Source organism: Haemaphysalis longicornis, unplaced genomic scaffold (genome assembly GCF_048455015.1).
Source record: "Haemaphysalis longicornis isolate Haplotype H1 unplaced genomic scaffold, Haemaphysalis longicornis Haplotype H1 scaffold_13, whole genome shotgun sequence".
NCBI classification, from domain to species: domain Eukaryota; kingdom Metazoa; phylum Arthropoda; class Arachnida; order Ixodida; family Ixodidae; genus Haemaphysalis; species Haemaphysalis longicornis.
Genome location: NW_027526233.1, coordinates 69,565,423 through 69,590,495, shown reverse-complemented (window position 1 = coordinate 69,590,495; position 25,073 = coordinate 69,565,423). Strand labels below are relative to the sequence as shown.

The 25,073-nt window shown below is 47.9% G+C and overlaps 1 protein-coding gene across 1 annotated transcript; it reads left to right on the top strand.

The window, feature by feature from the left end:
• Positions 1-632: 632 nt before the first annotated feature.
• LOC144164088 (uncharacterized) lies at positions 633-1,481 on the top strand. The gene has a single exon (XM_077694652.1). The coding sequence runs from the start codon at positions 633-635 to the stop codon at positions 1,479-1,481; it is 849 nt and encodes a 282-aa protein (XP_077550778.1).
• Positions 1,482-25,073: the final 23,592 nt, after the last annotated feature.

Below are 25,073 nucleotides of genomic sequence, written 5' to 3'. Positions count from 1 at the left end.
GATGAAGACCTACGATCGAGAATCGCACTCCAGGCCGTCCAGCTGGTCTCGGCAGCTCTGGAAAGGCAGCGACCCAGCGAAACTGAGGGGAAGGGGCGAAGAACCGCCATGAAGGGGGCGGCGGTCCTCTTCAGATCAGAGTGCTGGGGCTCTTCATTCATAAGCATCGCAGAGCAGACACAACATTGGCCAAATTGCGTAAAGTGGGGGACCAGGTGGGCCGGATGATTCGCCGGGTTTCCAATAAGCACGGGGGGTTACGATGCAAAGATGCCTTGCGGCTGGCGCATGCATTCGTAACCAGCCGAGTCCTGTACTCGGCTCCATACCTCCACTTACGCAGGTTTGACGAGAATGTACTCGAGGTCATTCTCCGTAAAATCTACAAGCGCGCTCTCGACCTTCCGCTCCACACCTCCAACCAGCGCCTTCTAGGCCTGGGAATGGTGAACACATTTAAGGAGCTGCGTGAGGCGCACTTGACAAATCAATACACAAGACTCTCTAAAACGCCTTCGGGTTGCCGCCTTCTTGCCCGACTACACATCCATCACCCAATACATACGGAAAAGCGCGTGCAAATTTCCGACATCTGGCGATACGCCTTGCATGTGCGTCCTCTTCAAGCCAACATGACGCGAGATGACCACAGTGGCCGACGCGTCGCGCGGGCAGAAGCATTGGCTCGACACTATGGTCGAAGAAAAGGAGTCTTTTACGTAGACGCCTCCGGCCCGCACCACGGGGGTTGGTACAAGGCCGTGGTCGTCCACCAAAACACGGCAGTGAACGGACTCACGTTCCGCGCACACAATATTACACACGCGGAGGAGATTGCCATCGCGTTAGCCGCCGCAGATCAGGACTCGCGGGTCATTATCGCCGACTCAAGGGGTGCCTGCCGCAATATCGAACAGGGGTGCATTCCGTACTTTGCTTACAAAATTCTGCAAAACAGTAACTACCTGGGTGCCCCCGCGAATCGAACGATCATATGGGCTCCGGCTCACATGGGCCTTGAGGGTAACGAGGTGGCTGATGCCGCTGCCCGCGCGCTCACTCTCCGGGCATCATCCTCATCTTCCACCGATCCGGACCTAGAACCTACTCCCGCTTGCACCTTTAAGGAGGTCACACAGTTTTATCAATCCGGCCATTCCGTCTATCCCAAGTCCTGTAGGGGTCTCACGAAGGCGGAGGAGCGCATCCTCCTTCGCCTTTATACGAAAACTCTCTTGTGCCCGGCAGTCTTAAAACACTTCGACCCCGCTTGCACGGGGAAGTGCCCGCACTGTGAGGAAGATTCCTCTGACATTTTCTACATGGTGTGGGCGTGCCAAAAAACCCCAAACCTACCCCCTCTACCCAACCCTTCCCGGGAGGACTGGGAGGCAGCCCTGCTCGGCTGCTCTGACCTGACGGCCCAACGGGCCCTGGTCAAGCGGGCCCGGGCCGCGGCCGACGCCATTGGGCTCCCGTAAGGGGCAGCCCACCTAGTCTTTGTACGGGGCCGCCCCTTAAGGACCGCTCCCACCTTCCCTGTACAAACTTCTGTAAATAAATGTTTTTCAGTCAGTCAATCCCATGGTGTAGCGCGTGAACAAGGCCTCGGAGAGCACGACACCCAAGATAGACGTCATCGCCGCGGCGCGACAAAGACCCGTCTTCTCAGTGCGTAGACATTTTAGCCGACTGCAGGCCATACAATAAGTTGCTCTCTCCAGGTAAACACATTTCTAGGAAATTACAGAAGCCCTCTGACGCCTCATTAAATCAATGAAGAAACGCATTGCCATTTTGATTATTGCCCTAGGTTCGGAATTAGGAAACACGTTCCGTTTAATTATTGTCCTACGTTCGGTATTAGGTATGTCACGAGAGATAAAATTACCCCTCCTCCTCCACCGATCGCTTCCTCCTCCCTCTTTGCTTCTTTCGAAAGAGCTGGAAATACTGGTACAGTAATACCTCGTTAACTCGAAGTCGTAAAAACCAGGGAAAATTTCGAGATAAACGGATTTTTGAGATAAGCAAAGTTGCGCTAATCGCCGGGAAAAATGAGCGCTCTTCATAAAAATCACTACTACTTACCGGCTCTTCATCGGCAGTTTCTAATCTTTCTTCTCGTGCAGGTTTAAAAGAGAAAAAATAACATACAAGAGACTTTAACCGGCTGGTTTTTGCCGCACTGCCATTTTATTTAGCAGAAAAACCTGCTAATGCTCGTCTGCTTTGCGGTCGTACTCGGGCCTAGGAAGGCGTCATCCAGCTGCTTGACGCATCGCATCTGTCGATCTTCCCCGCGGCTGCACTCGACCTTATTTCGAAGCAAGCGCAGCAAATTTCTCCTCTCAGAAGATGTCGGCACCTCTGGGGGTGGTTCGTCATCGCCGTCGTCTCCGCCGTCCCCTACGTTAGCGGAAAGCATCGACGTATGGCAGGCGCGGCTAAATAAGAAAAAAAATCGACGCACTTCAGGCGCGCCAGCATCGCGCGAATCTTGTGAAATGGTCCGGCGGCGGAATTTTCGTTCCACTCCCAGTCAAGATTTCGAGTTATCCGCAATCCGACCCAAAAATACTTCGAGATAAAGGGAAAAATATACATGGGACGTATGGGAAAATGTTCGGTGCCGCGGAAAATTTCGACTTAGCCGATTTTTCGAGATATGCGAGTTCGAGTTAACGAGGTATTACTGTACTCCTAAATTTACCGTCTCCGACGAACCGACGATAGTCCGCAGGTAGTCCGAAGACTCTCCGTGCCCTAGGTAGCGCTGTTAACATGAACTAGTACCAACTCACCCAGTCTTCTGTTTTAGCTCCGTTTTACCTAGGAATACATATGAAAAACGAATGCCGGATTGGTTCGCGGGGAGTCTGCGGTGAGTCCGAGACGGTAAATGGAAGAGCCCCACTGTAAATAGTCAGGGGACGTCAGGGCCTCGTTTTTACGTTACGCCAGTCGCTTGCTTTGTAGCCAACGGCGCAGCACGGGTAATTCATGTCTGCCCAGCGGACACGGAGCGCTCGCTTCGCAACTTCGCTTCTGAATCGGAGACGACGCGGAGGCAAGCGACGGTCGGTAGGAAAGCCCGCACACGAATGGACACCGAAAACGCACCATCGTGACGTCGCGTGCGGCGTGACGTCTTTAGAAAAGGAACAACAGCGTAGGGCTTTCACATGACGAAGCCAGCGCGGAATGTGGAGTGAGCCTCATCGGCTCAGAAAGGCTGTTTATAAATTCCTTACAAATCATACGTACACTCTTAGGCAAAAAGGACTAAAATAGGGACTAAAATACAGCCGTTAGTCTTCGCGGGCGACCGTTCATCTTCAAAGGGAGTATCTGCGGCAGAGTACGTGCCGTGTGCATAAATTCGGACTAACTGTTCGTCCCCGCCGATCTATAAGGAGTAACGGGAAGACGAAACGCATGCAGTTAGTCTCTTTGCTGCGTCGTTAATCCCCTAATGGCGTCGTCGTTGCCCTTTCGCGCATATGTCTGCGAACGGTTTTATATTTCCAAAACACGAGGCATTGCAGTCACTGGGTGCTTTAGATGGTGCCACGGGAGAAAATATTGACGTTAGTTATAAGAAAATCGCCTAGGGTTAGAAGAGCGGCGGGTAATGGGAAGGAGCGGCGAAGCGCGATCGTCATACGCTTCTCGGCGAGGTTATGTTTATACGCTGTGTTGCATTCGATTCGTGCGAGATAATAACGGCCAATGAAAGCTTTCAAGCGCCTTAACAGTAACTCAAAAATTAGTGACAATAGCAAAAGTGGATTCCTGAGCGTAATGAATATGTATATGTTTAACAGACCAGAAAAAACGCATGTTTCTGATGACAACTGCAAAACAAAAATGCTCGCTACAGGTAAGCGTCTCGAAGTTATCTTTTACACTCGGTACATAATTACCTTGGGCACCAAAGCTCTGACAATCCTGCAACTGCTGTAAAACCCGCTTGCATTTCGAAGTCGCAATCGTCTAGCGACGCGAATTTGAAGAATTCAGGCTAAGCAACACCAAATTCGCTTCCGCCGATGCAGGAAAATATGGCATGTTTCCTTATTCTGACACTCACACAGACGACACCTTTCACATACGTTACATAGAGCACTTAACATATGTATCGAACACTAAGAAAGCACTTAGCTTGCGCTAATTTGTGCGGAAACAAATGAGTCGTCCGATCGCCCAGCTACCTATCTCACTAGGCGACGACGAGTTGATTGTTATTTACGAAAAAAACTATGGTTGTGAGGCTCTACTTCGAATCGAACTGAGCAATAGTCCCTAAACCTAGCAAAGCGCTAAGCGCAAGGCGCAAAACGCGGTCACGTTCGCTTGCACAGATATAAATTCGGGCACCAGTTGCAATGGATCTGTTTCGTTATGCACAGGACTACACGCTGTATACTTGAATATTATCCGCCGCAGGAACCAACCGGTGGCGTGGTCTAGCGGATAGCGCGTCGGGTTCCTTGCGTATAATTCCGGGTGTCAGGGGTTCGATCCCTGCCGGTGCTGGCGTTTTTTTCTTTTTTCTGCACTCTACGCAGTTCGTCCTTAGGGAGTATCGGAACGAACCATCCGGGTGGGGGACTAACTGTTCGTCCCCTCGCAGTTAGTCCCCAAAGGGACTAATGATTGTGGCAGAGGCCGTTAGTCCCCGAAAGGACGAACTTTTAGTCCTTTTTGCCTAAGAGTGTAGAAAGTATGGGGCTCAAGCGTAGCTTATATGCTCCCCATAATCCGTTCTACAGCTGAAAGCATTTGATTGCTACCTTTGAAAGGTGTTCCTGGGTCACTTTAGGTGCACGCGGACGTTTTGTTTTGTTGTGAGGAGTGTAATTAAAGATGTACCTTTATTATAAATCCTGCGCCATAATAGGAATGTACTCACAAAGTTTAAAAACTGGAGTTCCAGCAGTTTTGGGCTGGGCAATGATATCTCATCATACCCGTGTTCACTTTCTAAGGAGTGTAAATTCCAAGATCCCGCTCGCTTGTTTGCGGGTGTATTAGAAAAATATCCTACAGTAGTTCCGTGTAATCAAAAGCCAATTGGCTAAATTAACTGGTTGAACACATATTGAGTAATCCTTAAAACACGTAATCTACCCCAGACCGTCATATTGGTGGTTAGGGGAAAACAATGTAAAACAGCTTCAAGGCATTCGTATAGGTTGCCAATATCCGAAAACACGAGTTTCATACTCGAACGAGACGGCGATAAAATTCGGTCGGTCGTCAGTACATAATTCTCTTAATAGCAATCCTATTGCGCGGAAACCCACGCTGGCCGTTCACATGAGCAAGACGGGCTATTCCAGATATCCTATCCCCCAAACAAAAAAATAAAAAGGATAGCCCTCCTCCATCCATCCCTCCTCCTTTTTTACCGTCGCATTTATTTTCCACAGAGCTCAACAAACGGCGTCCGACGGTGCGAAAAGCAACTTCACTCCAGACTAAGACTTCGCCTCGGTCGTATACAAAGCACCACCAGTGCTGGCTTGACGGTGTGCTTCAGGAGAGGTGTAGATAAAGGAGCACACACAGAAAGACGATCGATGATAAAGCCGGCCACAGAAAAAGTGAAATATTTTTCCCATATTTTTTATTTCTCCCATCACCGAATACCTCACCGCGGAAAGTTTGCAATCTTGAGGGTTAGACGCCACGTGGTGCCAACCAGCTGAACTAGAAGCTTCCTGCCCCAGATTTCTGCATATGAATAGCAATCATTATCGTTTTTGTTTTCAGCGAGATCATTACGAGCTTTTGTGCCAGTTGAGGTCGAAACTGCTATGTCGGCCTTCAAGTAGTAAGCGACAAAAGGAGGATAAGGGGGTCTACCATTGTTCCGGGGGCCGCATAATACTGCCTCGTGGGCTGCGGGTTGCCAACCCCTGATTTAAAGCATTTTTGTATATCGTGTTAACATGAGGCACTGGAAAACCTAAGGTTGTCAGTTCGTGATGCCTTCACTTGTGGCAGGGATGAGTGGCATGTATGGAAAGTTTCTGGGTGTTTTAAATCCAAGGCAGGTTTTCGTGGGAAGGTTGACATGCATGCCCTGATTATGTTGATATACTTGGGAGAGGAAACCGCTGTGTCAGAGGACATGTTTACAGACTACTTACGTGATGCTAAGAAATTCCAAAATTTTTATGGATGCTTCAAAGATACTAACGAAAGGCTTGGTTTTACAATTTTGTTACAGTTTGTGACCCCACTCTAGCGTTCAAAATGCTTGTCTCGTTTGCTGATTGTTTTCGTTGCTCGTCCATTTTTCATTTGCAGAGTAACGGATCATATAATGTGTGGTGTTTTTTTTACAGCACCTGGAATGACCACCCTGCTACAGATTCTGCCACAACCGCTGTGGACGAGAGTGGGGGAAATCTGTGCGTCACGGCTGCCAATCTCACAAGGTTTGCGGGCTTTCTGCATGTTAAAATCGAGGATATTGGCGTGCAGTATAATTGGCTTTTGGGTATACCTGCTGTTACTAGTTACTGTTTGGTTCGTTGGCACAGCCATGAAGCAGAGTATCATAGCTTTGTGTTTAAGGTTATTTCATCCCTTCTTTCAAGCTTACAAAGACGTGTTTGGTGAGTTGGTGCATCTTAACAATAGTTGAAATTGGCGCAAAATATTGTACGTGGCGGCAGGACACAGATGAGGCAAACGATGGGACGGGTTGAAGTGATCTATTTCCAGAATGTGCATAGCGGTCATGACACAGACTTTGCGCAAGATGCGAGCAAGGAGCGTCGTCGTCGTCGTAATTGTTCTTCGGTCAAGGGGCTGTGAGCCTTGCCCACCTTAGTCCCGTAACATCGCCACCCGGGTCTAGAGCGACCGTCGCGGTCGATGCCGAGGCAGCGTGAGGATCGCAATGGGGTGAGGGATGCGATGAAAACATACAGAGGCGATTTGCCTGCCGCCACAGATGAAGATGACGTCTCTGTTGACGCCTGGCCCCACAGAAGCGATGTCTTCAATGAGGAACGAACAATCTGCGGAATTCGAACCACGTCGGATGAAAGGGCTGGGGACACGGCGTCTTCTTTGGTCTGTTCTCGGCAGGTATCGGCTGGCGTTCAGTGGCTGCACACGGGCTGGGGACACGGGGCGGGGGACGTGGTGGAATGCAGGTGGTAGTGGGCTGGGGCTGCCCGACATTGCCGGCGATCCCTCGACGATTTCGCCCAAGGCGGAGACGATGCGATGCGGAGGCAATAATGGGGATGACCCCGCACCTACCAAAATGTTACGTGGCGGCAGGACACAGATGAGACGAACGATGGGATGGGTTGAAGTGATCTATTTACAGAATGTGCATAGCGGCCATGACACATACCTTGCGCAAGATGCGCGCCAGGAGCGTCGTCGTCGTCGTAATCGTTCTTCGGTCCAGCGGCTGTGAGGCATTACCCACCCTAGATCCGTAACAATATTGACAATTACAGAGAATGTAGCTGGCGAGAACAGGCAAAGACTAGCAGCTAACTTTTAGGCCGCGTAAGAACACACATAATGGGAGGCCAAAGGTAGGTGGCTCCACTTGCATGCAAAAAAATATGATAAGAAACGTTCACAGCCTAATAAATACACTCGTTCGTATGAATACCCGTTGACGGGTCACCGACACAATCTCATCCCTTCTTTCCTATGCGGTAAGCTTCCTGTGTCTCCCTTCCTCATGTATCACGGCACCTGGACTATTTTCACTTGCTTTAGGAGCGCAATGCATGCGCTTGTAAAGCAAACGATGGGGTGATGCCGACTTGTTCAGTTCTCAACTGAGAGTTCATTTTTATGTTCACGCAATCACACGCTCAGACACTTTCCAGGGTGCCCTATGTAGACCTTCACACATGAAAGAGGTATCATAAGGAATTCCCCCACACAGCAACTTCCGTAGGCATTGGTGTGCTTTTTCTCGCACATTTGCCCATCAAAGGAACCCGCACCACTAACCATCGCCTACTCGAAACGTATTTGGGGTTAAGTTTATTGTCCCAGCAATCGCCCCCAACAAAAAGTATTAAAATCTGTGCACTATGACCGCAGCTACGTGCGATGAGAAATTTCACATAATCATTCCCTCGTAACTGACTGCAGACAAGTGGGACAACGTGATGAAGGCTGCACGCTCTTTCCCAGAAAAGGGGGCGGCTCGCGGTGCTGTCTTATGCGGCCTTGGATATATTGCAGGCTGGGGAGTTTTCTCCTTTTCTGCGTAACGTGGAGGGGTCTATATCGTGTCTGGAGCAATATAAAAGCAGGCAAAGCTACCCGTGCACAAGCGCGCACTCGGGCTTTTTTATGCACTAAACGTTGCTTTTCAAGGGGTCGCATTGAAAGGGAAATATTGAGTTTGCCACTCACACTTCGTGCACACTGAAAACAACAAAAAAACTCTAATACTGTTGGTACAGGTTCAGGCATAGAAGATATTGAACAGCGCCGACGGTAGCAGAGCGTCAAAAAACGCTAGAAATAAGCGATGAAGTTGACCGGCGACAGCCTATGAGACAGACATGGGAAAAATGACGTAATTTCGAAGGTCCCAGTGGGCATAATTTATCGAGAAAAAGGAAGAGCGCGTTTGGTATTTTCGCGTCTTTTACAGCGATTTGCGTGCTTGACACTTCATGTGCACGTATAATATTTGGCCTAGGTATTATTCGCAGCGTAATCGAAACATCGCACATATTTTGTTTTACTGGTGAAAGCGTGTTGTACGGTCCCTTTAATTTTGCTTAGACTGCGGGCAAACATTCCTGCATGCTTGATGGGTGGTGAAAACAGCACCTCAACTCCTGTCATTCATTACCCTTCTTACATTATAGGACATACTTTGAACCTTTGACACAACTTCACGGTTTTTATTTTCTCGCTCCTATTCAGAGATTTTGTTAGCATTTTCGGTTCCCCTCTTTTTTCGTGCCCTATGCACTGCCGCTAACATGAATGACTGCAGGAATTTCAATTTTTTGAACCTGACAATCTGTCCGCGGGAGCGTTCCTTAACGTTGTGGAGGCATGACTGTCACTGCTTTACAGAAATATAGAGTCCAGTACCCCTTTGAGCAAGAAACATATGGTGTTAGTGCAGCGGCACGCATTGGAGGAAAGCGCGGAAGGCTTATTTCACAAGAAGGAATATGATTGTGTCAACAGGCCTGTATAACGGAGAGATGAAGTATAGGGAAGGGTGTATTTATTAAGAAGACTGCCAACTTTCTTTATCACATTTCCTTTTGCGTGTGCAGCCATGTACATGTGGTTGTGTTCTTGCATTGCATAATAGTTGATACGCTGTGCCAGTCTTCTTCAGCTACTCACTCTCTGTGGCTGTCAATATTTTGTCGTGTTTACAAGTGCTGTTTCAAGCCATGGGTGCGCTCATTGGCAGACATATCCAATGCAAATAGTGTTAGGCAGCATTGTTCGAATAAAGCATTGGAACTAACAGGATTCTCTGTATATAAAAAGGCGGGATTAGGGCACAGTGAAAGGCAAGTTTTGTTTCATATCAAATGTCTTCAAATTTGAAGCTCACGGAAATGTGAAGGGTTCGTGAAGTGAAATTGAATTTGTCTTTGCTTAATTTTTTCTTCTGAAACGACTTTTTAATAACAGAATTTCAAAACACTTTCACGAGTTATTGCTTCTTCAATTTATGAGACAACTTTAAAATCCTGATTTTGAGGTGCATGGCAAGCGACCATCTGCGCATCGCCAGGCGCAGCGCAACTAGCAGTGACGTCTCAGTAAAACCATTCAAAATTTAAGCGCTCTTCCTGTATATTGTTCGGTGCAACTGCAAACCCCCTTTTTTTAAAATATTGCACTGTTTATTCATTACCAAACCAGTTCCCTATTGACGTGACCGGTGTCGCGACTGCTTCAGTTGTGTGTAAACTATTGCAGCAGAACTCAGACATAGCCTCCTGCAGAGGCTATGACTTCGACCTACTAGCTGTTTGTACAATTTGTAGCCGGTTTATCTGCTGAAGGTCACGTTCTTTTGCCGCATTCTCTTTGCAATCCTAACTCTTTTATATCAAATGGCAGAAAACCGTCAAAGAAAAAAAAGTGCCCAGTGCGCGATTCGAACTCGCGGCCGCCGGGCCAGCCCAATGTTACAGGATAGCCTGCATTTATGTAAGACACATTACCCGCTACCTTTTCGACGCAAGAAGCGCACGCGTCAAAAAACGGCAGCATAAAAGTCGCTCCGCATTTGTAATCTACCACACAGGTGATTTTCATAAATTCTAGTCAACTTAGAGCTCTATAGGCCAACATATGGCAGAACGTTTTTGCATTGAGCCAAAGGGGAGCAGATCCAATCAACGAAACAACGTTACCAGTATTGTATATTGCAAAAAATAGCAAAACAATGAAACTGACTGATGGTGGGACTATGCGCTGTGTCACTGCTTCTCGCTCGTAATTTTTGCACTTGATCAGTAATGACAGGTTGGTTTTATGTTTCCACTACTCGTAATCCTTTCCGTAAACGTGATATGCACTAAATTTTCATTTTAAGCTTTCGGTCATTGATCTCTTCATGTCAGACGTTTCACGTTCGCGCAACTTACATTACAGGCTACGTGAGACAGAAGTCTGGAGCGAAACAGCATTAACTTGTGCGAAACAGTATTAACAGTGTACAAATTCCAAGTTTACTTTAAACCTGGTTACATCAGCCTGTGTCACTCGCCCACATTGTTAACTGAAAGTTCGACCTTGTTAATCCTTCGCATCAGAGATGAGACATCTCCCGTTCATTTTCAGGGTCGATTTTATCATGGCGGAGATGTTGAAGCTTTATCTGACCGTTTACAAGCCAGCTTTGCCGACATGTTGTGCAGACAACGGGAAACTGTGATGGGCTTCTGTAAGGTCCAGCCATGAGGTCAAAGGGGCGGCGCCCCGGCCGCTCTTGTAAAAGGAAAGATCCCCACCACTCGGTCTAGAGGCATTGCACAGCCAACACTCTGCTGTTGTCGCCGCCAATTCGCTGCGGTGCGTTCGGGAGACAGATTCTCTGAACGGAGCAGTCCCGCGGGATAATGCGCCTTTAAGAATGCAGATGGCCGCGGAAGTTACCAGAATTGTTGACATAGCGGACAACGGAGGGGCGGTGATCATCGTCTGGCCGCGCGGTGCGGCGGCTTGTCCGCGAGACACCGTTGTTAGGCGCCCTCGTTGGCACGGCGTATAGCAGCCGCTTTTCATGCCCACCCCTAGTCATCACGTGCTCTCTCGCTCGCGGGCCGGCTTTTGACCCGAAGGTGGTGGCGCCTTATTGAGCATTCCGAAGATGGCGGAGTGGCAGCTGCATAGGTGAATTTGGGCCCTCCCTTACACATGTACGGAAGCTAGAGGGGCGTTCCCGAGAGAGAGTAATAACGAGGTGTTATAAGGCAAACCTTCGCCGTTAGAAATCGTACTTGTCTGAGCTCTCAGCTAGACAGGTTGCCAGCGAGAGAAGGATTCTCGACCGCTAAAGCTAGGTTGGGATTTGTGAGCCCCTAAGCAAAAGATAGACTGGAGGAAGTTTAGGGTAAAGCTGTGTACCGGGCAACTAGGCGGGTACTGCGGCGAGAACAGAGTCCCGGCCGTCGTTCCTCGAGTGGGTTGTCTACTCTCCAAGCATAGGAGAGTTTTAGATGGAGTTGAGAAGCTCGAGTGACTTGTACGCACATAGAGCTAGCGTGTAACTGAAGTTTGAAGTTTTTCCTTTTGTTACTCACGCACCCAGTTTTCCTACTGTAAATTGCTGTATATAAATTCTTCGTCTCCCTTCATCCACTTCAAACGCCTCGATTTCGTCAATTCGGTCACCATCTCCGAGAACTTCAACACCAGCTCTTTGCGAGCCTTCTGCCGAAACAACTGGAGCCCGGCCGAGTGCACTGCAAAAGATTGTAGTGCAAAGATTGTAGTGCAAAAGATTGTAGTGCAAAACTGGATCCCTTTGTAGTGCAAAAGTTATCTGAATCATTACTCAGTATTTGCGTTGTATGACTTAAAAATTCGGCCTGTGCTTGGCACCTTTGCAAAGAAATTTATTTTTTGTATGTTTAGGTATGAACTCAGGTTATTTCCTTGCATTGAAGCAGAGAAAAAGCAATTCACCATCTCCTCACTTCTTGCTACATTTGTGAAGTTGTGGTTATCATCCCCGTGCACGAGGTAAAGTATTGGGTGAGCTTGTTTTGATTAGTGTAAATTTTAAATAGTTTGTGCTCTCGGTCCCTATTGCTGTTCCCACCGAATTTAGGGTCATTACACTGGCACGTTAGCTTAATGGAGCAAAGTGCCTCTACGGTCAAAAAGTACTTTTTACAGCCTTCATTGTACTCTCAGGAAACCAATTACCATCTTTTTTGCAGTAACCTTGCATAGTTGGAATTGCTGAATAAATTTTCTTCACCGAACCAACAGACTACAAATTGAAGCGGTGGAACTTGTGCTAAAAAAGAGCTTTCATGTTTTTCCACAATGAAGTAATGCAGTTTAGCTTTCCAATATTGAGTTGGATCATATGTTACGTTTTGGAGTTGCAGTTGGGTTTTAACTACAAATAAGGCACAATCATTACAAGCATAATTTATTTTTTTGTAGCCGTGTCTTGCTTGTTGTTTAGACCAACTAACAAAGTTCATTGTCAGTGAGCTCATGTCAGTATGGACTATTTGTGTGCCGACGGAAATGTTCTGGTGGCAGCCACTGAGCTATGTGAAAAAGCCTATCTGTGCATCATCAGTAATGCTTATTGATAAAGCAAAGTTTAAATGTGAACTCTACTTGAAAATAAAAAACTCTTAGTTTTGTCTTGACTCAGTGACGTTGCGGGGCCCTATCTGCTAAAACATAGTCACTATTGTTACTCTGTATTATTTCCTTTGTACTCCTTCACGTTTTTTGAACCACCGAATATTTGAACCAGTTGTATCTTGGTAAAATATCTTTGGGCCATACATTGTCGAACCTTGCCTAAAGGTTGTCAAAATTTTCTTTAACTAGAAAACAGGTACTGGTAACTCAAGATTCATGATAGATCTTTCTGGAATTTCAGCATTCCTGAAGGGACTCTGGAGCACTTGTCATCGACTACTTCGATTGTATTTGGGGTTAAATTTGGTGGCTCCAGCAATCTCCTCCCACAAGAAATATAAAAATCCGTTCAATATCGCAGAAACTATGCGCGATGGAAAATCATGCAGTTACCTCTCAACTCCACTGCGGGCAACGCGACGAAAACTGCACGCTCTGTCCCGGAGGGGGGGGTGGCTCGCGGCATTCTTTTGGGGGGCCTTCGCTATATCACAGGCAGGGGAGTTTTCTTCTTTACTCCACAATGTGAAAAGGTCTTTGTCTGGTCTGGTGCCACAAAGAGCAGGCATTGCAGCCTGATCACAAGCGCGCTCTCAGGCTGGTAAAGCGTTTTTAAAGCAATGAACGTTTGTTGTCGAGCTTTCGCGTGGGAAAGGGTGCAGTTAGTCCGTCACTCAGATTCTACGCACTCAAAACACAAAAGAAACCCCAAAACAGTGTGTACAGTATCAAGCCTGGAAGAGGTTGGTAAGCAGCGCACACAAAGGCGAATCGTCACAGGAAATGCGAGAAATAGGCCGCGAAGTTGACCAGCGGCAGCCAGTAGGAGAGCCATGGCCGCAATGACGTCGTTTAGGCAATGCCAGGGGTGCATAATGAGAAAACATGAGATACCAATTGGTTTCTTCGCGTCTTTCACAGCGATTTGCCAGCCCACCGCTTCACGTGCATGACCAATATTTGGCTGCGGTATTCCAGGGAGTGCAATCTACACTGCGCGCTGGTTTACTTCCACTACTCAAAGGGTGTTGCAGGGTCCCTTTAAAGCAAAATGCATTGCAAATGAGTAGTTTAAATTTCTGCAGGTGCCTCGAACTGCCTTGCTGAGTTTGGTGATTTTGGGCTGTGGAGTGTTGTAACTCGTCCTGTTTGCTTTGGTGCCTGCTGCAGGCACTCCTGAGCATGGCAGCTGTGGTTTGCATTAGATCAACGTAGCTGCACTCTGTCCATTAGGGCAATACCGGTCGCATCAAATTGAAGCAGCATCACTATATAGGCAGCAATTAGGGGAATACATCTGCCCCACATTTGGTAATCAACACAATCTTTGCCTGTTGCTGAATTTAAGTTCTTTCTTAAAAACCCGCATGATAGCTGTTACAAGGTTATAAATTCTGCACTTGCATGTAGAAACAGCTCAGCTATACCAATTCTAGGGCCTGATGAGAGCTGTAACATCAAAATTAAAACCCCTGCTGCAGTGTAATAGCAGGACTAGTAAGTTGGACGGTTAAGTTCAGCCACGGCTGATCAGCTATGGTTTGACATCTGGCCACTTCGCAAGGATTAATAGCCGTCGACTGTGAAAGTTGAACGGCTGTGGATTGTTAAAGGTTTAACTGCCGTCGGCTAACTAAATAACTGCAGGACGGCCGCGAAGTTTGGCGGCCGAAGGGTGGTAGTAGGCCTCTTGGCGATGCGTCGGTAAAGGTGAGCAGCTGTTCAGCTTACACCAGGGAACTTTCCGCACATTGTCAAGGCCGACTTTTGAGTATGGGCTTTACAGTCTGTGGAGGGATGGCCGTGCAGCAATCACCTGCCCAGAGATGGACAGCTCATGCTTAGGTTTATACGCGTGTGCTGCTTGAAAAGCGGAATCACAAAATGGACACGTGCCACTAAATGAAGATGTCATTAGAGCACATGTTCGTAATGATGTTCATATGGCTTGTGCTGCTATTTTTAACGCCAAGCTTGTCCAATATTCGTTCCTCAAATTGGTATTCCGTACAATGATCGCATTGAGAAGAAAAAAAATTGCACCACCGAGTATCAGAATTGCCACAAATGTACCCAAGTGGAAGCAATAATGCATTGCAGAAGAGTGTCAGCGACCGTTCAACCGTAGCCGAGTCAAATACAAGTTTCCGCACAACCTCGGTGCCACATCCACGCTCAACGTGTGAACAATAAATTCGGTTAAGGGGCACTTGCCGGACAAAAATAGGTGTGCTGAAAATTTATTAGCCTGGTGTGTTTTGGTTCAAATCACAACGACGGGATACGCTGCGCCGTTGACAATGAGGACAAAGAAAGCGCGTACACTGCAAATGCGCGGCCTCACGTGTAAAAGGAACTTCAGAGCTAACGAACGCGTCTTTTGTACGCTTCATACACTGCAAAAAGGGCGTACAAACATTCCTGTGAGAATATGCATTTCAACAGTCCACTTAAACGTGCGCGATTTAAACAAAGTGGTAACAAGTTGAAAATCAAACCAACAGTCGCGAGCTCAAGTACACGGACCACAGGAGCGGCGAAAAAAACTAACCAATGCACGACCTGGTTGCCCGACGCCTGCTGTCGAGAAAACCCGCAGCAGAGGCACGGCCAACCAGTATTGCAATCATGCCCCTATTACTCCCTCCTTCGCGACTGCTTCTTGCTTCGATAAATCAGCGCAAAGGGAATCGGGCAGCGCAGTTTTGGGAACATTGCGGGAATAGGTATTGAGTGTAATGGTTATTGGGAGAGTTGGGATGCTTTACATAATATATTAAATGAACACCAATTTACTCCATGTGGTAGTCTTCACCTTATGTAGCCGATCTTTCATATCTGTTGACACAAGAATATGTGCAATACGGCTTTGGTTGTTGTCGATTTAACGCGATGATGCAAAGCACGCGTGGAGGCGCACCGTAGGGGAGGGCTCCGGATTAATTTTGACCACTTAGGATTTTTAACGTGCGCTGAAATCTCGTACACACGGGCGTTTTTGCTTTACGCCTCCATAAAAAACGCGGCCGCCGCACCGGAAAACGAACCAGCGACCTCGTGCTCAGCACCACAACGCCTTAGCCACTCAGCCACCGCACTCGGTAAGAAGTCTTAATTTTATAGCAAAGGTATCTACCTCTAATAGCCAACAGTTCTTTCGCAACATGAGGGATAATAAATCCCCAACGCGGCGTAGGTGGGGAGGGGGTGATGGAGGTGCGCGTAGAATTTCATTAACGGAGCACACTGTACGCTGTAGATAGCCCGGCGAATTTACCCGCGCTCCCCGCGCAAAAGTGCCTGCTCACCGGCAGGCGCGTCGGCAGTACGGCTTTGTGGTCTGCTTTAGTGACGGTTGTTTTGGGCTGTTTTGGCGCAGCTTCACGTCGATTTTGCGCTTCCTTCAAACGGCTTTATTAACTTGATGATGATGGTTGGATGTTTATGGCGCAAGGCCACCTGGGGCAAAGAGCGCCAAAATAATAGTCATATATGAGGGGTGAAACCTTAAAAACTAAGTAAAGTCAGCAAAAAGAAAAGTAAAATCATAAAACGACAATGAACATGGCTGGTGTATAGGGCCAGATTTCATTATGCGTGAGAGGAAATGAGGTTTATAAAAACTCCCCCCACCTCCCCGAAGGGGATCGTGCGGAAATGCGAATGCATTGGGTGCACCGATGAGTGCGCTGCGGCAAGCAGTAACGGAGAGAGGCGTGTGCTCCACTGCATTTATATACATTTTCCTAGCGCAGCGAGCGGAGAGAGGGTACGCGGAGAGGAGAGAGAGACCCGCGCAACACGCCCGCCCCGCGCGCGAGCTCTCTCTCCCGACGAGCTCCGTAATGCAAGCGCCCTTACACGCCCGAGCGCGCTCCTCCTCTCCCACTCACTCTCCGCTACTCCGCCCAAGCTCCGCGATGCGAGCGCCCTCACACGCCCGAGCGCGCTCCTCCGCTCCCCTTGCCCTCCCCTACTCCCGCCCGAGCTACCACCTGCTCTGGTTGCTAGGCGCGCCACAGCTGTGCTAGGGGCGAGGAGGAGCGCGGAGCGATAACACCTGCGGGCGCACGCCGACGAAGCACGACAACCCCCGACTAAGAAATGCATTCGCATTTACGGCGACGACGATGACGAAGACAGAACTACGAGGCGCGCGCTCACGTGAGCTCGCGCTGGAGGAATGCAGGCGCACGCCGGCCAACGGAGCAAGACAACCCCGGGCTAGTAAATGAATTCGCATTTAAAACTTGACGTCTGACAAATACTCAAACACACGTTTCATGGAAACAATGGCATCGTCACCTAGAAAAAACGATGGATGTAGGGGAATATGTTTTCTGTAGAGTTCTCTGAAATGTTTGTGTCGTGTTGTGTGAAGTGCCTTGCATGTGATTAGTATGTGCACTACAGATAGGGCCTCTCCGCACCTGCTGCACTGGGGTCTAGAAGATCCCGTCAGCAGATACGAGTGCGTTGCATGGGTGTGCCCTATCCGCAGCCTACCCAAGGCGACTTCCGTGTGTCTGTTGTGTGAGTCAGTTGTGTATCGTCCCAAGTGTGGCTTTATTACGTGTAGTTTATTATCTGTCTGTTCATTCCACTGTGCTTGCCATTTCCTAAGAAGGTATTGTCGAATTTGTGGCTTAAGGTCACTCTGTGGTAGTATTGTTATATCTACTGTGTCCCTGAGTGCTGCAACTGCGGCCTTCTGATCCGCAACCTCATTGCCAGCAATCCCAGCATGGCCTGGAACCCAGAACAACACCAGAACAAGTTTTTGGGCATATATAGACATGATGGTGTTGAACACCATATGGACAATTCTGTTTTTGCATGGCTCGTATGATGCCAAAGCGCGCACAACGCTCAAGGAATCTGTATATAATGGACTTCGACATTTTGTGTTCAAGAATGTGTTGTGCAATGAGTAAGATGCCACATGCTTCAGCTGAGTAAATTGTTGTGTATGTGCTCATGGTTCAGCATGCATCAAAGTTTGGTCCATGAGCAGCGCAAGACACTATGGTTGCAGTTTTTGATGCGTCACTATAAAACTCTGCACACTGATACTTGTACTGCAGGGAGAAGAAGTGCTGCAAAATTGCAGTTTGTGGTACCCTTGTTTTATCAATATTCATGAAAGACAAGTCACAACCCACAGGTTGAAGCTGCCAGGGTGATAAAACGTCAGTAAAAGAAGATGTGTAAATGTCTGAGAAGGAGATGTTGAAATCCGAAGCTTCCTGTTTCACTCTAAGTGAGTATGGCAAAGGTACAGATGGGCGATTTACAAACACTGGTGATGTGGATGCATCATTAAAAACAGGTTTAAAAGGATGGTTATTCATCGATGAAATTTTGAAGGCGTAGAGCAAATCCATGTACGGTCGTTGCTCCTCAAGGCACCATTTTTTACATTCAACGTAACAACTCTTTGCCGGGCTAGTGCAGAACGCACCCGACGCAAGGCGGAGGCCCAAGTGGATTACTGGTTCAAGCATTTTTAGTGCGGTTTTTGATGCCGACCCATACACGACGCTGCCGTAGTCTAACCGAGACCCGACTAAGGCGGTAAAGACCTGGAGAAGTAGTTGTTTGTCTGCACCATAGGATTGGTGGGAGAGGACCTTGAGAATGTTTAGTGTTTTGAGGCATTTATGTTTAAGTTCTTTGACGTGTGGTATGAACGTGAGCTTGTCATCAAATATGACACCTAAAAACTTGTGCTCCCTTTTAACAGGAATAGATGCACGGCCAAGAGCAATCTCAGGACCCGCATTGAGCCCGCGCTTGCGGGAGAACAGAATACAAGTACTTTTGCCCGGGTTCAGTTTAAAACTGTTAAGGTCCGCCCATCCAGCAAGCTTCTTAACACCGAGCTGTACTTGACGTTCGCAAATTGACAGGTTACAGAATTTAAAAGGTATTTGAACATCGTCTACACAGATGTAACAGGAAATGGTTGGTGGCAATGCCTTTCGGAGGGAGTTCATTGGACTATAAACAACGTGCAGGCAAGCACGCCTCCTTGCGGCACACCATTTTTCTGCACATGTATCCTGGATAGGGATGACCCAACCTTAACACAAAATGTCCTCATGGACATGTAGCTAGAAATGGTATTTAAAATGTTACCTGACACACCAAAGGACTTCAGGTCGCTAAGGATGTCATATCGCCAGGCTGTGTCGTAAGCCTTTTCAAGATGCAAGAATACCGTAAGGCAGAACTGCCTATGACCAAATGCGTGTTTTATGAAGGATTCTAACACAAAAAGTTGATCGTTGGTAGATCGCCCCACCCTAAAGCCTGCCTGGCAGCTCTCGAGAAGGCCGTTGTACTCAAGGAAGTACAATAGCCTGCGATTCATCATCTCCTCGAGCAGCTTGCACAGGCAGCTTGTTAGAGCGATGGGACGATAACTGGCGGGAGAGGAAGGGTCCTTTCCTTCCTTCAGGAACGCCACAACTATGGCCTCCCTCCAAGAGTGTCGAATCTGCCCCGAAAGTCATATTTTATTGTATAGGCGTAGGAGTGTTTCAAGAGTGTCTGGGTGTAGGTGTTGTATCATGGTATATGTAAACTTATCTGCCCCTGGAGCTGAAGGTTTACATGTGCTCAGGGCAACCCTCAACTCATAGAGTGTAAATTCGGAATTGTAACCAGATTTTGACCTGTTATTGTCATGTAGGGACTTTTTTTCATAAGCGGTTTTATGTTTCAGGAAGGTGTTTGTGTGGTATGCAGCGCTGGAAACGTGTTGGAAGTGTGTGGCAAGTGTGTTAGCCTGATCTTCTAGTGTGTCGCCGGTTGTACTGACCAGGGGCAGGCTTGGTGTCTGTTGTCATTTTAGTTTTCGTATTCGTGTCCAGACTTTGTTTGTGTCTGTGTACGAGTTTATGGATGTCAAGAAGGTGTGCAAACTCTCTCGTTTTGCCTCACGGCACACACGGTTTCCTAACGCCTTGGCCCGTTTGAACAAGAGGTTTCCCGACGTGGGGTACCGACAAAGGATACCCCACGCATTGTTCTGGGCCTCTCGCGGCCGCCTACACTCCTCATTCCACCACGGCCTCCGCTGGTTGCGCGGGGCACCAGAGCCGTGGGGAATGGACTTTTCGGTGGTGTCCAGGATGTGCGCCGTGAGGAGTTGGGTAGCTTCTTCAACGTGTAGGTGTCCTATGGATGTGTGGTGTATTTTCGATGTCTCTGTAAATGTGTTCCAGTTAGCTCGTGCCTTAATAAACCTATTATGGGAAGATGAACTGCTTGGGCCTTTACCTATATATGTCAGTGAAATGGGAAAGTGGTCACTGCCATACGGGTCGGTGCCCACACCCCACTCAAGACATGGAAAGAGAATTGCCGAACCAATAGCCAAGTGAAGATTTAAGTATGTGTTGTGTCCTAAGGTATGGTATGTAGGCTGTTTATTGTTGAAAAGGCATGCTCCAGAGGATGTAAGAAACTTCTCTATCAGGCGACCCCGGGCATCCGTACGAGAAGAGCCCCAAAGAGAATTGTGAGCATTAAGGGCGCCTGTTAGAATGTAGGGTTCGGGCAGCTGGTCCACCAGCGCCTTGAAGTTAAAGCTCAACAGTGTAACATCAGGAGGAATGTATATGGAGCATACCGTTATCAACCTATTAAATATAATTAAGCGTACTGCTACAGCCTCAAGGATAGTGTTTAAAGTGACAGGGTGGCATGCTAAGGATTTCCGGACGATTATGGCCACACCGCCAGAAGAGTGTGTGCAGCCATCCCTGTCTTTCCTGTATACCAGGTAACTATTCCAGAAATTTTGTGTTTAGAATTCAAATGTGTTTCCTGAACACACATTACACTTGGCTGATTGGTATGCAGAATCTCATACACGTCGTCAAGATAATTCAGATATGCTCTGCAGTTCCATTGAACAATATTTTCTCTTTCCATTATTTAGTGTGAGAGCTACTGGAGTGTGTATGTTTATGTGTCGTCTTTCGGGGCTGTGACTCTTGGATTGGGCTTTTTGGGCCTGTCTGTAGGCTTGGACGTCGGAGGCCGATCCTTGCGCTGCGTTGCAGGCAAGAATGGCACGACGTCCATCTCGTCGTCCGATGTCCTGGGTGTGCCCGTCGAACCAAGCCCGCCGAACTTGGCCACCCTTCGGGGGCCCTTCTTGTGACCCGCCACCGCCGCAGGTATCGGAGGCACCAGAAGTGGAACGGGCGGTGCGGTGGCGGTGGGAGCCGGTGCGGAGCCCGCGGTGTCAATGGCACCCTCCAACGCAGTGGAGGATGCGGTGGCAGGGACGGGAGCGGCACCGGTCGCGACGAAAGAGGTTGCCACCACAACCGCTGCTGGCTTAGCGAGCGATGGGAAGGCGGGTTGGGCTGCCAGATGCAACCCAGGGGGGGGGGGGCCGCGGGACCAAGTCCGACTCGCGGTACTGGGTCCCCGGCAAAACCAGACGCCGGTCCGCCCCCCGGCGAGCTGCGTCGGCGTACCTCCCCAGGGGAAAAGACGCGAACCTTTTTTCGCGCCTCTGGGAAGGTGATGTTTTCAGTGACTTTGATGTTGATTATTTTCTTCTCTAATTGAAACTTTTTACATTTTCTGGAGTACGCCACGTGTGGGCCCTGACAGTTTACGCAAAGAAATTGTTGAATGTTACAGTTGTCAGACGGGTGGTCGTGCTGGGCGCATTTTGCGCAGGTAAGTCGGCCGCGCCAGGAGTTTGTGCCGTGCCCGAACCGTTGGCACTTGCAACAGCTCCGCGGGTTCGGGATGTACGGCCGGACTGAACATCGGATGTAACCAGCGTTGAGGAATTCTGGAAGGGCGGACTTGTCATTGTTAGGATGAGGTGCTTTGTCGGTATTTGTTTATCATCCTTGTGGATGGTTATGCGCCCGACCGCTGTTACGCCCTGACTACGAAGGCCGTCCAGCAGGTCCGCTTCAGATTCATTTAGTAGGTCATACTCATAAATCACGCCCTGGGAGCTGTTTAGGCTGCGGTGGGGCGTGACTCGGATTGGCAGATCGGCGATGCTGGTTTGTGCAAGAAGTTTATTGGCCTGGTCCTGGCTACTGACCACGACAAGAATTTCACCGATTCGTTGTTTTTTGGCCTTATACGACCCTCCAACAATACCGTTAAGAAACTTTGAAATGAGAAATACCGACCGTGAAGCAAGAGGTTTTGATAGGTCTAAAGATTCCATCACGATGAAGCGAGGATAGTTGTTCGGTTTCGGATTCCTCCAGTCAGGAAGTGGTGGAAAAGAAACTTCGGTGCGGCCCCTTTTCGGGGGCCGATAACGTCTGGGCGGGTTGAAAATGCTATATAGCATAGTATAAAAGCAGGGATATGGGGGTACATTCTTCTTTGACCTTATCCTGGTAGCCTAAGAGGTGCCGGAGCTCCCTGCCTGGTAAACAGACAGGGAGCCCATCCGCCGGAGCTTGACCTGGGCTCCGACGGCCACCGTTCGTGGTTTCTAACCCTCCACCTATAAACACGTCGCCACGGTTGGATCCAGCTTATGTTTGGGGGCTCGGGGTCCGCGGTATCGCCAGTACCGTCACCACGATTGCTCAAGGTGCCCCGTGCGGGGCGGCTTTATTAACTTGTTCGGCAGCGTCTCCTGGTAACCCACCCGCACTTAAACAAATATAATGGTCGCGCGGCTAAGATACGGTAAGGATTGGTTTGCAGGACGGGAAACCCAAACGTTCCATTTATGTACAGATACCTGGCCGCAAGAGAAACGCTACCTTTTGCGCACTGCTTCCCACGAATGGGACACTGCTTTCTAAAGTGGTGAATACCAAATCGGTTTGGTTTTAAGAGGTTATACAAAAGGCGAAAGGAGCTACTGGTTCTCATGAATTGCGATTATATATGTTCGCTCACGTTTCTCGCAATCTCAAAGTTACAGAACTAACTAGTTGGCCAGTATAAATTGACTTCACTAAGATCACATCCCGCATGGTTTCGGTGTCTGCGCTTTTGTCGCTCGGTTGTGTAGATCTAATCTAGCACATCAGATTGGCTAGGTTGCGGTGCCTCACCCTTCGAAAGACGCTCCTCTCCGTTTTCTTTGCCCCGACTCATGAACAGGCTACAGCGGCGGCGTTCATCGCCGTAGCCAGGCCATGGCCGACGGTGCTGCGTTCGGGACGCTTCCACCGCGAATTCCAGGTAACAGCTGTCAGAATCTCCGCTTTCGCTATTTTTAGAGCCTCGTGTGGGAATTCAAGATACGTCGCATGGGGAATTGTTGTAGGTGTTGTTTAAAGCTTTGTTTTCCTGACGCGTTCACAGCGTGGGTTGGAGCCATTTGTGGCTGTTGATTTTATTATAAAAGAAATGATCATTACCACATGTATGATTTTGTGCCGCAACTGGGCGCCGACCATTTGTAATGACAATGCCGCCAAATGACTAGCATCGGTTGGAAGACACATTGCCGAATAAGCGATGGTCGCAGTGACTTTAAACGCCCATTTGCGACACACAAAGAAGTAAGGCGAGATCCGATGGAGAGGCCAAATGAGTTGCAGATGGCTATTTCCAGCGGCGTGGAGGGCTTTTTTTTGTCGTTCGCCAGCACTTTGAGTCTGTTTACTAGGTTTATCCCACGCATTATAAAGTCGATGGCATAAAAAAGCGCATTATTCCAATTCCTTAGGTACAGGAAATATGGGACCAAATATTACGTTGGACAGCCAGCAAGTCGTCGCAGGGAAGCGAAAGCATAACAGCAGTGTAAAATTATATAAAAAAATGAGGAGAACTACACTGTTGAACCTACAGTTTTTCTAACCATGACTAACTATAGTTCATAACGCAAAAAAGTCATTTTTAAAACTGCAAAAGCACGTGCATAAACATATAAAGATAGGACATCGCCAATCATATTATAATAAAAGCTCGGCTAGTTTCAAGTCACTTCTGTCGTTGGGCCGCGAACGCCTCCAGAACATAGTGTTTTTCCTCATTTCTTTCTTTATGAAAAAAGAACTGCTCGGAATTCGCTCCTACAAAGTCAAGAGTTTGTTCATTTGAGCCATCCAAACAACTACAGACACAAACGGAAGTTTGACAAGTTCATTTCAGTGGTCCTTTATGGGTTGTCTCTGAACTATTTATGCTGGCGTGTTTGTGATGTTTTCTGTTAAGTTCTTTTCTCCTAGCCTAGGCTGTCTATTTCTAATTGATAAAATTAACATTAGGCAAATAAAGTCATTTTGGAAATGGTGATGCCTCTGCTAATAAAAGCATGTATAGCGCCAGGGCTATTAGTTAAAATAAATGTGCCTTAGAAAGCAGCAGAAAAAAATTATAGTGCTGAAGCCTTCTTTGCCAAGTATTCTTCAGCACTGTTCGCGGGTCGCCCTGGTATCGTGGAAAAAATGCAGAACTTGTATGTTTACGCTTTAAATATTGGCATAATAGAGAACATTTTGTGAATAAAATTAAGAAGACTCCAATAAATAAAACGAAAACGTCTACGAAATTGCGAAACGAGAAAGCCGAATTATATACCACGTAGCGTGCTCATCCCAAAAATTGAATGTCCCCCTCCCCAAGGCATACCAAAAACTTACAAATTCTTACAATGCACGAACTACGGAAAGACGTGTGTAAGCAGAAAAAGGCACACTGGCTATGTTGACTAACTGTACCGTCAAACACTGCGTGATCAGGTATATTCATCGGAGAATATTTTTAAAGCAATAATGTAGTAGTACCACTACTAAGTCCTCAATCGGGAAGCAATGGCCTCTGGGGCAGAGGGGGAAGTGGGAGTAGCAGACAAGAACAAAATACCACTTCTTGGTTCTTCAAGGGTCATGTAGGTAGCTTTCAATGGAGTTCCTAATTGTCCAGGTTGAGGTATGAAATGGGTTATAGGCCCCGGCGCACAGTACTCGTGCTAGACAACCCTCAAGAAAAAATAGTGGCCAGCGAGGCGATGTATTGTGGGTCATGGTATGGGGGATTATCCGGTGAAGAACCATTGGAGAGTGCACTTTAAAGAATATCGGGATGGTTTGAGAATGCAGCGCAATGCCAGAGTAAATGGTTAAGGCCACTGTAAGGTGTGCACAAAAGTGGGGGTGGTGACTTCCAAGGTTTGATCGCAATCGTATGATTTGATTTGTGAAAGCAGCATTGAGAAGAGTGTTAATAATGAA